General features: G+C 49.6%; 6 protein-coding genes across 6 annotated transcripts; 2 read left to right on the top strand and 4 right to left on the bottom strand.

Annotated features, from left to right (window-relative positions):
* Positions 1–35: 35 nt before the first annotated feature.
* BO79DRAFT_159799 (integral membrane protein Pth11-like protein) lies at positions 36–1,448 on the bottom strand (the record flags this gene model as incomplete). The annotated part of the gene is made up of 4 exons (XM_025678960.1): positions 36–510; positions 574–1,081; positions 1,143–1,179; positions 1,245–1,448. The coding sequence occupies 4 exons, from the start codon at positions 1,446–1,448 to the stop codon at positions 36–38; spliced, it is 1,224 nt and encodes a 407-aa protein (XP_025534716.1).
* Positions 1,449–2,151: 703 nt separating this feature from the next.
* Positions 2,152–3,603, top strand: BO79DRAFT_276747 (uncharacterized protein; the record flags this gene model as incomplete). Its single annotated transcript, XM_025687775.1, has 1 exon — positions 2,152–3,603. The coding sequence occupies one exon, from the start codon at positions 2,152–2,154 to the stop codon at positions 3,559–3,561; it is 1,410 nt and encodes a 469-aa protein (XP_025534715.1). The 3' UTR covers positions 3,562–3,603.
* Positions 3,604–3,687: 84 nt separating this feature from the next.
* BO79DRAFT_276739 (2OG-Fe(II) oxygenase) lies at positions 3,688–7,102 on the bottom strand. Its single transcript, XM_025687774.1, has 4 exons — positions 5,575–7,102; positions 5,158–5,507; positions 4,845–5,108; positions 3,688–4,796 (listed from the first exon to the last, which is right to left on the bottom strand). Exons 1-4 carry the CDS (start codon positions 6,802–6,804, stop codon positions 3,824–3,826), a joined length of 2,817 nt encoding a protein of 938 aa, XP_025534714.1. The 5' UTR covers positions 6,805–7,102; the 3' UTR covers positions 3,688–3,823.
* Positions 7,103–9,108: 2,006 nt separating this feature from the next.
* BO79DRAFT_290918 (uncharacterized protein) lies at positions 9,109–10,462 on the top strand (the record flags this gene model as incomplete). The annotated part of the gene is made up of 6 exons (XM_025688943.1): positions 9,109–9,258; positions 9,305–9,421; positions 9,469–9,659; positions 9,709–9,831; positions 9,877–9,957; positions 10,021–10,462. 6 exons carry the CDS (start codon positions 9,109–9,111, stop codon positions 10,460–10,462), a joined length of 1,104 nt encoding a protein of 367 aa, XP_025534713.1.
* Positions 10,463–11,313: 851 nt separating this feature from the next.
* Positions 11,314–12,097, bottom strand: BO79DRAFT_240891 (carbonic anhydrase; the record flags this gene model as incomplete). Its single annotated transcript, XM_025685072.1, has 2 exons — positions 12,022–12,097; positions 11,314–11,948 (listed from the first exon to the last, which is right to left on the bottom strand). The coding sequence occupies exons 1-2, from the start codon at positions 12,032–12,034 to the stop codon at positions 11,314–11,316; spliced, it is 648 nt and encodes a 215-aa protein (XP_025534712.1). The 5' UTR covers positions 12,035–12,097.
* Positions 12,098–12,660: 563 nt separating this feature from the next.
* On the bottom strand, positions 12,661–14,104 carry BO79DRAFT_290916 (kinase-like protein; the record flags this gene model as incomplete). Its single annotated transcript, XM_025688942.1, has 5 exons — positions 12,661–12,830; positions 12,892–13,057; positions 13,119–13,420; positions 13,470–13,792; positions 13,857–14,104. 5 exons carry the CDS (start codon positions 14,102–14,104, stop codon positions 12,661–12,663), a joined length of 1,209 nt encoding a protein of 402 aa, XP_025534711.1.
* Between the last annotated feature and the right edge of the window lie 356 nt (positions 14,105–14,460).

The raw sequence follows: 14,460 nt of genomic DNA, 5'->3' as shown, positions 1-14,460 counted from the left end.
TGATAGTGTGATATCAAATTAAACGGTATAAACCTCTACTTATTCGAAACAGACTGCTCAAAACTCGAATGCACCATGATCGACTGGTCAGCCGTACTCGCACCCTCCCTTTCTGCCGACTCCATCGAGTGCGGTTTCCGTAGACTCGTACTCGTCGTAACATGATTTGTGAGTCCGATCTCTTCATCATCCTGCCCATCAAACGTATACTTGGTCGACAAGACACTATGCACACGTCGACCCGCTGAAGGCGTGCCACCCCCATTGGCGATGCCGCTCCGAGACCGCCACGGTGTACTCGGATGTGTTGGCTTGCTATCCTGGCTCGAGGAGAGCTTGATATGCGCTAACCGGACCAACGGGGCGAGATGAGGCAAGCAAGCGCAGACGATGGAGAGCCCCGGTTCGATGGTCGACCAGATGAAGACGGGACCGAGGGTCCAGGTGACGTCGTTGCGTTTGGTGAATTCGTCGACGGAGTAGATGCGGACGATGCTGGCGACGCAGGCACTACAAGCCAATGTTAGCCCTGTGCAACCGTGTATAAAAGGGTATAGAGGAGAGGTGACTTACAAACTGCCTACGGCCAGGATACCGCTAATAGCCACCTTCTTGCGACGATTCATCTGTAGTTTAGCGATCTGCGGGAAAGGAATCAACAAGACGACGATATCGTTGAGCATGTTGATTATCCCCAGCGCTAAGAAGAAGGTATCGGTGTCAATGCATGTGCCACTTGCACCCCCAAACTGTTCCCAGAAGTAAGAGGCGGGTTTACATGCCGTGGCCATTGTCACGCAGATGATGATCGGGTAGGATAGAGTGAGGAAGAAGCCGAGGTAAATGCCGATGCGCAGAGAAAGGTCTGCGTGGGAGGCCATGAAGACGCGGCGGTAGAAGAAGAGGATCGAGACTTTGGAGGCGGCGCATACGGCGGAATATATCATGACGTAGATGTAGAGGATCTGAAATGTCAGTGCGCGGGCTACAGTGCTATGCGTGGTGCTGCTAACCTTGAATAGTGTCATCAGCTTGGTGACGCTGATAGCCCAGACATGTTTGCCGGCACCGAAGAAACCTCCTGTTCTTGTTAGTCTCAATCGTTGCAAAGCAAAAGCTTGCAGTAGCTAAGTAGACCTTACCGGAGATACTCAGACCAGATGTCGTGCAGATAAACACCTATACAAAGTAGAATTAGCTTAGCCTTCCCGAAACGATCTCATGTAGGATACAAGTCACCGCACCAATGCAAGAATAATGACCCAATCATCCGTCATGAGAGAATTGCGCAGAACATGCCTGGCAACAAAGCGCAAGACAACCGAAATGACAGCCAAGCAGAGAATAAAAATCACGACCGCATTATCCTGCTGAACCCTACTATCCGACAAATCAATATCATCCGGAGGCTCGCCAAATATAGCGACAATGGCAGGATCCACGACCATAATGGTCCGCCGACCGTAACAACACAACAACAGCAGCGACAGAAAAAACTCACAAGCAGGTTCATTAAACCAGAAAGCAGTGGTATAAAGGCGAGCAGGAATGGCCCCTCCGGACGGCTGAGCATCCTGGCAGCGGGAATGGCGCATCCTAAGATCGGCCGACTAGCTTGGGGGCCACACATACAACCCAATCATTACGGGCACGGAGATGAAACCCGTTCCAAGCGGATATTAAGACAAGCCACCTTTTTTTAGTTCAATGCTGACAGCAGCCACAGGGACCGACAATTAGTCGCCGGCGTGGGGCCCCAAAGGCACACGACCGGGGGCGGATTCCTTCGCGTGCCCTTAGCCTCAACCGATACTCCAAGCGAACAGGCGATGCAGTAGTATCGAGCCGGAGGATGGTTGCCAGTTACTGAAAAGGGATAATGTGCCATATTAGCATAAGCAGCTATAGTAGTCATGATCATGACAACCTGGAGGAGGTAGCGGTGAGCACGGCTAATTCTGTTCATCTCACTACTAGTACTCCATGCAAATCGAACCATGCCCCCCTAGGCTGTACTCCTAGATAAACCAGCGGGGCAAGTACAACCCGACTACCTGCTTGCTACGACAGATAAAAAGTCCAGAGAAGAACGGCTCAGCCTTGCCTACTGCCAATCCGACAATCTTTAGCCCCCCTCCCCAGCAGACAGCCATGGGTTCTATCGCCCCCGACGTGCCAACCTTCACTCCGCTCGAACTTATCGGCCCCCGAGGCTACATGCGATACGTGTTCACCTTTCCCCTAGGCGAGAATTACGTGCTGCAAGATGTGTCCAGAGCCCTGAAAGCAGGCTACGACGGCGCAGCCCAGCGCCTCCCCATTCTAGCCTGCAAGGCCATCCCCGACCCGACCGCCAGACAGGACAGTGTAATGAAGCTGCAGATGCTAGGGCCCAATGCAGAAGAGACAATCCTAGTTGAGGACCTACGAACGCAAGAAACAATTCCAAGCTATGCCAAACTCAAAGCCCGACACTTTCCCGTGGACGCTTTCGACGCCGACACATTGTGCCGTCGTGACATCTGGCCAACAGACCCGGGAGAGCACCTACCCATCTCGCTCGTCCAAGCTAACTTCATCCGCGGCGGACTGATTCTAACATGGTGTATCCTGCATATGGCCGGAGACGGTACCTCCTTTCAAACATGGATGCAGATCTGGGCAGAGGAATGCCGTCGCGCACAGGGGCTGAAAATAACCGATCCTGTCGTGCTTCCACCAGCCATTTTCACAGACCGTGAGAAAGTCATGCGCTCCTCAGGGCGTAATCCAGGCCGAATAGAAGACCACCCCGAATACGTCGTCCTTCCGTTCAAGCCGCCCGAAGGCCTGCCGCCGAAGATGTTGGCCAAGAACCACCGGGCTCAAGTTTTCTATTTCTCTCCGGAGGCTCTGGCCGCCTTGAAGAAGGAAGCATCTCCCAAGAACGCCTCGGAACCAACAGACGTTCCGTGGATATCGACCAACGATGCTCTGTCCGCGTTGCTGTGGCGAACGGTGATGGCCGTCCAGTGGCCGCTAGAAACCCTAGATAGTGTCAACCAGGATCAAGAGTCATTCTTCAACATCGCCCTGAACGGCCGATTACGGACTGATCCTCCAGTCCACCCGAACACGCTTGGCTGCTTCCTCGAATACATCGGTGTATCGATGCCCGTGCGCAAAATGCTGACCTCCGCCCGCTTGGCCGATCTAGCTGTCTTGATCCGGAAGGCATTGCACCGAGTGAGCAGCCAGCACACGGACGACGTGATTTCCTTGATTGAGCAGCTTGACGATATTAGGAAGATATTTCCTGCCTCACTGGTTGATCTACCAGGGTTTAATTGCATGTTGACTTCATGGGTTGACTTTGCATTGTATAATCTGGATTGGGGTACGTTGCTGGGAGGACATATTGAGTCGGTGCGGGCGCCGCATGTCGGGGTGATCAATGGTTTGCAGGTGGTGTTGCCGAATCCGCGCGAGGGAGGGATGGAGGTTCTTGTTGGGGTGGCGGATGGATGTTTGGAGAGGCTGCTTAATGATCCGCTATGGATGAAGTATGCCGTGGCGCGGTGAGGTGATGTGATTATTTCTGGCGGAATATATATGTTGGTAAACAGGACTTGTTTTTGTAGCGCTGCTCTAGAAAGACCAACGCAGGTTGTATGTAAAAGGTTAGCACATGCAGCAGCTGCATGGTTTCGCATGTTCATTGCCTATCTGGTGGTAGAAATATAGCATCAAATTAAATGACATAGGGTATTATAGAAGATACACAAAGCAAACAGATTCAAAATACCTCTGCCCATATTTGCCACATATTCAGGGGAGGTGTAGATCACCACTCTTGACGACGCTTACTGGGAACCACGCTCCCTAGCACAGGATAATCATCCAGAACCTCAACTGGTATACCCGCAGGATGACCATCAGGAAGTTCAAGATTGGGGTGATTCATTAAGGAATAGTAACTATCTCCCAGAAGTTCTCTCAGAGAGCTATACAGTTTCAACTGTTCCAGCTGAGCCTTTGCCTCAACAGCTCGTTTGTTCCATGCGTGTAAGTGGGAAACTGCCATCAACGCATCCGTTTTTCCTATTCGCAGCATGCCCGAACGGGGAGGTCCGATAAGAGTTTTAGTGAAATAAGCGTCGTCAAGGTGGCGATCAAAGTGTTTCTTGTCGAAATTAGCCATGAAAACATCTGTGGCCTTTTTCGCGGGATCTTCGATGAAATTCCCTAGCTTAAGCTCAGAACAGATATGACAGCGGCAGTCTAGACGTGTCTTGAGCTTGTAGTCGGGTGGCACGAGAGGAGGAGACTGGACATAGTCAACCACATATTTGTTCAGAACGTGTTTATAAAAACGTCGTTGATTAGCGGTGGAAGGGCTCCGGGACGTGATGACGTTGTCGCAAATATCTTTTACTACTGGCAACAGGAAGTCGGAGAAAACACGATTCATGTCGTTTCCTTGCAGATTTAGCGCAAACTCCGTGAGGGTATCGAATAATGCCGTGGTGTCAATGTCCTTGATATCACTTATCCGGAGCACTTTTACAACCGTATCCGGTTTAACGCTGAAAGTCAAGGCATGTTTCCGGGAGTAGGCGCCATATGAAGTGACGGGATGAAAGGTATGCTCGCGTTCAATATGGAAAGCGCGGGCAAATTGCGGGAAAAGAACTTTGAGTATTGCATCGACCACACTTTTATCGATATTATCAGTATGTGAGAATTCATAGGCCGAGACAAAGAACGAGGCAAGAAAAGCGCTGTCCTCAATCTTAGTCTCCAGGAAAGGGTGGATTCTAGTTTCGTTAGCGTGATAGCTCAGGAACCAGTAGGCGTCTATCTACCTTGCGAATAACTTCTCCCGGGGCAAAGTGGTCAGTAACACCGCAAATCTGTAGCCATCACGACCCGTGTCCCCAAAATGAATGGAAAGTAATTTGCTGACAGTAGTGATGTCCCAATTGAGCACGTCGGGCGATATCTCTCGGCCTTGTTCCTCGCAGACTGCACAATATTCCCGGACCAAGCTATCTAGCCAGGCGTATCGCTCAGAAATCAAATTATAGATCATGGGAGAACGGCGTTGGACCTGAAAGACATGGTCCACCCTAGAAAGTGTCAGGACGCACACGCGGTACATGGTATAGGTGAACATACGCTTCGCGGACAGCTTCGAGTCCATGTTTCGCCATGACATTCGCGATGTTAGTAATCTGAGAGGGCGAAACAGTGCCGTGAAGAGATTCAACGGCTTGGCAAAGTAGAGTCACGTCATCAACGTCAATGGCTATCTGCATGACCTTGTCAATCATCTCGGATGGCAGCCACTCCTTTTGTAAGGTTATTTTGCAGGCCTCGGCCAGATCCCACTCCGTAAAACCTTCATCAAGACATTCTGAGACGGAACGGTAGCACTCAATTAGAAGTTCTTCACCATTATCTGCGGAGTTCTTCAACCGGTGGAGTATGAACGAAAAGCGAAAAGCCTTCGGAACGATTATGGCGCCCTATGACATTATGAGGATCGAACATACACAGAATACATCAAATGTGGAAACCGAAAGCTTGACTTACTGTCGCTCGATAAAAATGAGTGGCCTGGGCACCCGCATTTCCTGTAAAGCCTTGATATTCTTCATCATTCGGGTCTCGATTAAAAAAGAACCCGTCTTGGATAAGCAAATCCTCGTGAAATGGCAGATGCTCTGCGACAACAGTTCCGAGCGCATCCACTACCTTTAAGAACTCTAGATTGGTCTCCGTCACGTCTATCTCATAGTAAGGCTTCCGATGACAGCTATCGAATGGTTCCTCAGCTGCGCCAGATTCGGTCTTCTCAATATTGGCTAAGTATATGTCGAACTCAAACCTCTGGCACGCATGTTGCAGTTGTGCAAAACGAGCTTGGTCAACTCCTTTCAGTCGATCAAAGCTGAGCTCGGCACTAGTATACTGATGCTCGAGAGCGTAGACGAGTGCTGGTGGGCAGCAGTGATCGACATAACGATCCCAAGCTGGGTGGCCGGGGTGAATCTGTTCGTCAATGCGAGAAGCCCAGAATCCTAAGAGAAGGGCCAGTTTGTCTGTCTGGACAATGGGCATCCTAGCCCCAAGCGACGGGCGATGGATCAGATTGTACACTAGAGCCACTCTATATCCAGAGATGACCGGCTTCACCTCATGGATAACGTCCGCATACCAAGCAGCCCAGGAAAAGCTAAACTCTGAGAATAGCGCACTTCGCCATTTGATCTTGGTACCACGGTGGGATACAATGAGATCTCCGCCTTCGTGCTTCGAAGGAAGGCATACTACTAATGTAGCAAACATGCCATCGGCCTTCTCAGAATCTTGGTGTGGGAGGAAGAATGCGCCTTCTTCGTAAATCAGTAGCTTGTATAACTCCGCCTTGACCTTCTCCGATTGAGCAGTCAGGCCCAGGCCGGTGACGGCGTCTTTCACCAGAATACCGATTTGCTGTTGCCAGTGGGGATTTTGAAGGGAGAACTGGCCAGGGTCGAGCTGCCATGTTTTGCGGACGGATTCGTCGACCAGGGTTTCGGAACCTTTCCCGTAGGGACTGCGATCGCAACACTGGATGATGGCTTTTGCATCATCGGCTGAGATGGGAAGTCGAATATTGCCCACGCCTGGAATGTCCAGGCCAGGCAAGGTAAGGCCCAGCGAAGTTTCCCCGGCTAAGAAGGATCCGGAAGATTGGATGGTGTCCAAGGTGAACAAGAGTTCTTGCTTGAGGTCAAGGTTGCCATCATCTTCGAGCAATTCATCCGAACATGAACTCATATTGCCTCTGTTACTTGCATGAGCTGGGGTGGTGGGTGCCGAGATAGAGGAGGATGTGGTGTCAACGTTCAACTTATTAGTGGAGAGGGTTATCCGGTCGCGACTCGCGTCGCGTTACATGCTGCCCTTAGTGGCCATCGGGCAAAAACCAACCATCACATCAATTTCTGTCACCTTCACATTTTTATCACAACTGTTTTAATGACTCGCCCAATAGTGTGGATGTCTGGATCAAACTTGACATTCTGTAGTATAACTGCCGGCAGGCCGGACATTCTCCTACTGCGTAGATACTGCGAAGTGGAAACGTGACGACGGATTCCATCCACCGACAGCAAAACCCAACACCACTCATCCAGGGATCGTCGAATGCGGTTCCGTGATACCTAATCCCCCTTTGACTCGGACAATATCGCCTTAACTTGTGTGGAGGCAACTCCGGGGAGAAGATTCCGATTGCTTAGTTACCCCTATTCCTCCTTCAGCCGTCAAGTTCTATATATAGCTTCAAGATACATCCACGCCAATCGACCCCGACTCGAGAGTGTGATGCCTGTCGATCAACGGATCAATAGCCGCGGCCCGGGAAGATGTAGATGCTGAACTCCGTACAAATCGACTATTTAGGATCAGAGAAAGGGAAAATCCACGTCTAACCAGCTCACCACAGACGCAGTTTTTTTTTTTTTTTTTTTTTTTTTTTGGCTCGTGCTCTGCGCCGCCAGGAAGCACAAAGCTTGGTAGCAACATAGCAGCATGCAGCATGTAGCATATGGAATCCTGCCCATAGACGACCGGCACGAGAAATAAAGCTCTTCACGCAATTTCCCTGGGACAGACGTCCCATGGGTCGAGTTCGGGTCGCGCACTCTCCGGTTCCCCCGCCAGTTGTGACTCCCGTCCCAAACACACGCACACAGCAGCCCCTGAACGCCCTACTGATGGACTAGTAGGTGCCCCTGCAGGAAATTAGCCGCCATCCACTGGTTATCTATGATCCAAGGATAACTAGCAGTGGGTTAGTTTCTTCCATCGGGCAATTAGCCAAAGAGAGGATGTCAATTTTCAATCCCGCGCAGATGGGAGCCGACAGCTCGGGTTCCCCGACTCTTCTCTTGGGACGGATGGAGAGGTAAGAAGTCTATTTATTTGTTTGTCTGCGTAAGTCATCGACCCAGAATTGGATGCCTTGGCAGCTTTCCAGTCCACCTCCATACCAATCGGTAAGAATTCCTTGATTGGCGCTCGGTCGCAAGCAGTGGGGATGAGGGCAATCGGAATTCCCTGTTGGCGTTTGGACGGGACAGGCGTTTCCTCTCTAACTGGATGTAGGGAATTGATTGCGAGTCTGTCCTACTGTGTTGCAAGCTAGCAGTTGCCCGACGAGTCATGCTTTCTCCCTGCAGCGCTCGTCGTTTCCTAATCAATTCCTTCCATCCGGTTGGGGAGACCCAGTTTTTGTTGCTTTAGTGCGTCAGACATGCAATTGCGGGGACTACCTTTAGGGTTCCCGGCGATTATCGGCAATTCCATCTCCCCATCAATTTTCTCTTGGGAAGCGCTTTCTTTATCCCAGGTTATGTTGCCAATTCAATAGTCAGAATAGCTGGACTCTTAGCCTCTTTGGCAAATACGACCTCCACGCAGTAATGCTCAAATGAACGTGGAGTGGACATCTCGCTTAGAAGCCGCCAAGACGCCGGAGACCACTCCAGGACAATCGCTATCAGTAATTTCCCCGTTCCTCTCCTGCGGCCAAATGAGGGTCGCAGAATGTTCGACCCTCTCCGTTTCCAGGAGTTCTAGATTGGCAGATCATGGCGACAGCGGTGTGTCATCCGAGGGTACGCATGCTGTTGGCAGTCCTGGTCCACTCTTCGGGAAAACCTTTGCCTCGCACCAGCGAGTCAGGGCATCGACTTTAGCCTGTCGGACGTTAGCGCAACTGTGGGGACGCATGAATACAGTTAGATGGGCTCCGTTTGTCAAGCCAAACGGGCGATCACTTAAGGTTTAGATAGCAAAGGGGGGCTCTCGTATTCCCGGCTACCGAAGTGGAAGAGATGGCGACTCCGTGCCACGAGCCATAGTTGTCTCGGCGTGCTCGACGATATCCCTAAAGAGTGTTAGACCAGGTACTAGCAGGAATTTCACCGCAGCTGCCATGATGGCGGCGACTTAACATAACCGTATTAACTCCCCACTCATGTCCACTCCCCCATGTTGCCTCAAATTTATGTCTGACACCCATGTCCTTGTCTGCACCACAAGGCTGATATTGACTCTGCTTTCAATCGTGACGCCATGGCCATCTACGGTGGTGCAGCGCCTTCACTGGCGGGTAGTGTCATTATGTTGACGACGCTGGCATTATTGACTTATGGCCTGCGGGTTTACTGCAGAGTGACCAGGAAGTCATGGAGTGTGGAGGATTGGATCATGACGGCTGCATTGGTGGGTTTAGAGCCTTACAGGTCTTACTGGTGGCTAATTTTCCAAGGTTCCATTCGCCGTGCTGGTAGCTGGATGTCTTGGTGGTGCTTTCAATGGCATTGGTATTCGTGATTCTGTATTGGCAGAGCCACAGAATGTCAAATACCAAGGAGAAGGACAGAAGGTAGGAAGTTTGCGAATAAGATCAGCTACATAGGACTGACTCTTCAGTTTTTCCTCATTTTCGAAGTCGGTTACTGTTCTGCCATTATTCCCATTAAGCTCAGTATCAGCTGGATGTTGATCCGAGTGGCCGAGGGTCGCAAAGCTTACCTCTACGTGCAATACGTGGTGATTGTTGTCTTTGTGCTGATGAATATCATCGCATTAATCTTTATTTTAATCAACTGCATCCCTGTTGAGTACGACACCCGACCTATCTGAGCGTAACAACCGATGTTGACTTTACAGGGCGGCCTGGGATACCTCACTACTCGCCAAGGGAGGACACTGCCAACCATCTTACGTGTTGGCCGATGTCTACTACGCCTGCACGGCTGTTAACATTCTCACTGACTGGGTGACGGCTTTCATGTACGACCACTTCCAGCTATTATCGAATACCACTAACTGAAGCAGGCCTGTACCTCTCCTATGGAATGTCCAACTGAACCGCAACACCAAGATCTCGATTGTCGGCCTAATGGGTCTGGGTGTCTTGTAAGTACAATTTCTTATTCATTTACGCCCTGGTGAGCATAAACTAACTAATGGTCTCAACAGCGCCTCTATGTCCGCCTGCGTCCGTCTCAAATACACCGTCGCCCTCACCAGCCAATCCAACTACCTCTACAGCGTCACCAACGTGGTAATTTGGGGATTCGCCGAAAACGCCCTGGGAATGATCGTCGGCAACGTCGCGACACTGCGCCCACTGTTCCGCGTCCTCCGCGACCGCAAGACATCGTCGAACAACCGATACAACTCCCGGGGATACTACAGCTCTCAGCGCACGGGACCGGCAAACATGTATTCTCGCAATTACGAGCTGGCTGAGCAGGGAAAGCACACCAACAATATCACCACTACCTCGATGCCCGACCATACGCGACGACCTAGTCAGATGAGCGATGGAGATAGTCAGAAGCAGATTCTTGCGGGCGGAACTCCTCCGGGCGACACGGATATTCTTGTTAGTCGGCAGGTTATTGTGGCGTATGATTAGCATTGGGAGGTTGGTTGGTTGGATGGTTGGAGTTGGGGTATCTTATACTACATTCTTTGCATAAATTTCCTTTATGTTAATAACTATAAATACTACAAAAAAGTCACATATAGAGATTTAATTAAATTACAAGCATGAGTGGGCTCACAGAAGGAGGGTAAGAATTTTAATTTATTGCTGGGCTAAGCAACGCCAAGCCTTAACGGCTGCAGTGGGGGACGCAATATATGCGCGAGTCAGACAACAATTTATTATCACTCGGGAATGAGATAGATCATACGATCAGGTTTGCACAACGTGGTCAATTAGATTATTCTTCGCTTGTTCTGTAGTCTTCTTGTCCTTGATTAGCCTGTATGGTACTAGGGGTAGTTTGTGGGGTGGCACCACCGCGAACTGCTATATATTTGCTACTACTATTGTTACTATCTCCAATTCCGCAGTAACTTCTTAAGAAGTACACTACATGAATTTGATTGACAACAAGAGATTGTTCTGCGAAGCTTGCTTTATTCATATTTTATTTGATACCGTGCATACTAGTATATATATCATATATAATAGTGTCGAATGGCATCATACTATTCCTGTACCCCAAATACGACTTTGAAAATCCAGTTAGACACAGCGAGCAAGTAATCGCATCATATACACAGATAGTATAATCAGCCTCATTTAGACAATCAGCAGGCAGTAAACTGGCTTTATCATGATATCATCGGATTCTGCTAGTATCTTGAACTTCTCACTTCTCCCACTAAATTTCTAATGCAACCGTGAAATCTATACCACCCCATAATATACAATAAAGTACAACTTAACATCTACCCACTTACAAACAACACCCTACTCTATTCCACTTCCAACTCCCTCACCACCCCACAACCCACATCATAAACCACCCCATGAACCTGCACCTCCCCCCTCTCCACCGCTCCCTTCACAACCCCCATCCCCTTCAACACCCTCACCCCCTCCAACACATTCAACTCCACCAATCTGACCCCCCTCTCATACTCCCCATGTATTCCCCCCAACTCACTCGCAAACCTATCCCTAACCCTCTTCACCGGCCTCAACCACGCATCCAGTACACTCTCATCCCCCTTCCCCTCTTGGGAAGAAGAACTAGCAAGAACAGCCCCAACCCCCCCACAACACGTATGTCCACACACCACAACATGCTTAACCCGTAAATGACACACCGCATATTCCACCACCGCAGCGCAATTCACATCCTGGCTATTCACCACATTGGCGATATTGCGATGCACGAAGACGTCGCCTGGATTTAGATCGAGGAGGGTTGTTTCCGGACACCGTGAATCGGAACATCCTATCCAGAGAATTTGAGGGTGTTGGGCGCGCGCGAGCGTAGGGAACAGGGAGGGGTTCTGGAGGGTGGTTTTTGCGGCCCAGAGGTGGTTGAGGGTTAGGGCTTTGGTGTATGTATCCCCTTCTTTTTTGGGAGTTTGGGGTGTGAGGTCTGTGGGGTTGGTTGGGTGGTTGGTTAGTGAGAGGTGAGGGGTTGATGGAGGGAGGGAGGGAGGAGGATGTACCTGTGACGGCCATGGTTGCTAGTAGAATGTAGTAGTATGGAGGTTAAAGTTGGAAGTTGGTATAGGTGGATTGTAGTTGATGCCTTGGTAGTATGTAGCAAAAGACTGACTACGAGGAATGAACTAAATATTTATTGACTTCTCATACAGAGTGCTACATACCTTTCCTCCCTTTAGACGGGGATACTGCCAAGTAAGCATGCCGTATACCCGTCCCCTTTCCATCCATCATCTATCACCAGATGATCTAGATTGCATGATATGGATCGATCTATACCCATGACACTGACCCTACAGCGCATAATCTCTGCGTCCGGCACATCCCATTCGTCAATACTATCAGAGCACAGACATGTTGCACCATCGTTGAGGCATATACACATTCCGTCTGTATGGACATGATAGGCGAAAAGGGATGAGGATGAGGGATTAATATACAGATATCCAAGGGATATACTTCCGAGGTAATCTGGATCAATCTATCGGCTATTGCGGAAATATAAATAGTAGTGGTGATGCTCTTATCAGGTTGATAAGGAGGTGAAACGCTAGTGTTCGGGTGTGTCGGCACTGTCGGGTTGTTTCAGGGTTGATATTTCCCCCATCTGACACAAAGTGTACATTACTCTATCTGTTCATTTAGCCAGGGATCTTTGAGAAGCTCCTTTGCCGTCTTTCTATCTTCTGGACGCCACTCGAGCATTCTCTCATGAAATCCAGAAACATCTCCTTATTTCTGCCTTCGAGAAACTGTTCTGACGCCTCTAGCCCCCCTGTCTGCTGTATGGCTATGCATTGTTTCCATTTCCCTGCTCGGTCTTCAGTGAGTCTTTCATGTTTGGCAACTTAAAGTAAGCAATTGTGACATACCGTCTTCAGTAAAGAATTCATGACTTCGTTTTCCACGCTTGAGCATACATGACGGGGGAGGTCCTATGAGACCGATCACCTCTGCCAGATGCGCACGGGTAGAGTACCCTTTCCCGTCGGGGTCATTTCCATAGAACATATGCTTGCCCTCGAATAGATCCCAAATCTAGTCAATTCGTGTTAGTACCCGCACGACAACAATGGTAAGTAAGGAGAACATAGCATACCATAACACCCACATTCCAAATATCAACGGGATAGCTCCACTCAGTCATCAACATCACCTCCGGCGATCTGTACACATTCGGCTGGGCATCGTGATCTTGTTTCTCATCACCTCGTACTGCAGATCCAAAGTCACTCAAGACTGCGCGTCCAAAGACTTTGGGTAATTCAAAACGACGCGAAGCATATATTGGTGCGCTATTAACGAATTTACGGGGTGAGGGGCTGTCCATTTCAGCTTTGGTGAAGGCTTCGAGGATTGAGCTGTCTGCAATTTCTTGCAGAATGTTATCGCTCTTGATATCTTTTTCAGCCATCAGTTATTCATCTTGTTAATAACAGGGCTGGTGTACCTGTATGGACAAGCTTGCATTCAGTGTGCAGGTAGTCTAGTGCAAGGAAAATCTGCATGAGACCGGCTTTGAGCAAATCTTCGGTAAAGCGATGTGTGGGATTTCGATAAAGTAGATGACGAAAGCTCTCCCACATGGGCTGCTGGACGAGACAGTGATGATCGCCGCCATTGCGAGGAATGGTGAATAGATCAAGAGCTGTCCTCACGTGCGCATAGCCAGGGTGGGATGACTTGTGCTCTTTGAGGTGATTATAGATTCGGAACTCTTCTGCGTTGTCTTCATCCCGAGTGTAAACTTTCAAGGTCACATATCGATGGCCCCTGGCTGTATTAATGTTCCATGTCTTGGTAGACAGATCAGAACTGCTCGGTAGATAAGACTTACTCGAGATCTCGGGCAAGCCATGCAGTTGAAGTGACGCCAAATCCCAGCTTGCCAATGACTTGGTATTTGGAAGCAAAAACATCACCGATATTCACGGGATAATATTGCCCCTTCTTGAATCCATCGAATCGCTCTTCGTCAAGTATCTCCGCCGCAGGGATTGTGTCCCATCCGCTGGTCGGGAAACACAGGGGACGGGATGGAGCCCTGTGAAAAGAGTTTCTGACCAACCTCAAGAGCGATGCCATCTGGAAGTAAGAAAGAACAGAGTTATATGAGACTGGGTGAATGTCTCCATAACGCTGATAAGGAGGATGGGAGAGTGTATGTGGCTGCGGACTAATGACCGGAACAATGCATATGGGTTCAGACTAATGCACCACGTGAAAGCATCCCGTCGTCCCGCGCCTGCGAATCCCTTAGGCGGTCATCCAGGCTATTTACAGGCAGGTAAGTTTCGTGGAGAAGTTTGGACCATTCACATATTTATGCCAGTTATTGGAATATTTTGTCATGGGTATCAATACATAAAACACCTATCTATCCAGGAGTTCGCCACACATGCTCCGATTCTATCTTGAGGGATATTCCTACGTGCTCAGCA

The sequence above is a fragment of the Aspergillus costaricaensis genome, assembly GCF_003184835.1.
Source record: "Aspergillus costaricaensis CBS 115574 unplaced genomic scaffold BO79scaffold_48, whole genome shotgun sequence".
Taxonomy (NCBI): Eukaryota; Fungi; Ascomycota; class Eurotiomycetes; order Eurotiales; family Aspergillaceae; genus Aspergillus; species Aspergillus costaricensis.
This window is presented reverse-complemented; position numbering and strand designations above follow the sequence as displayed.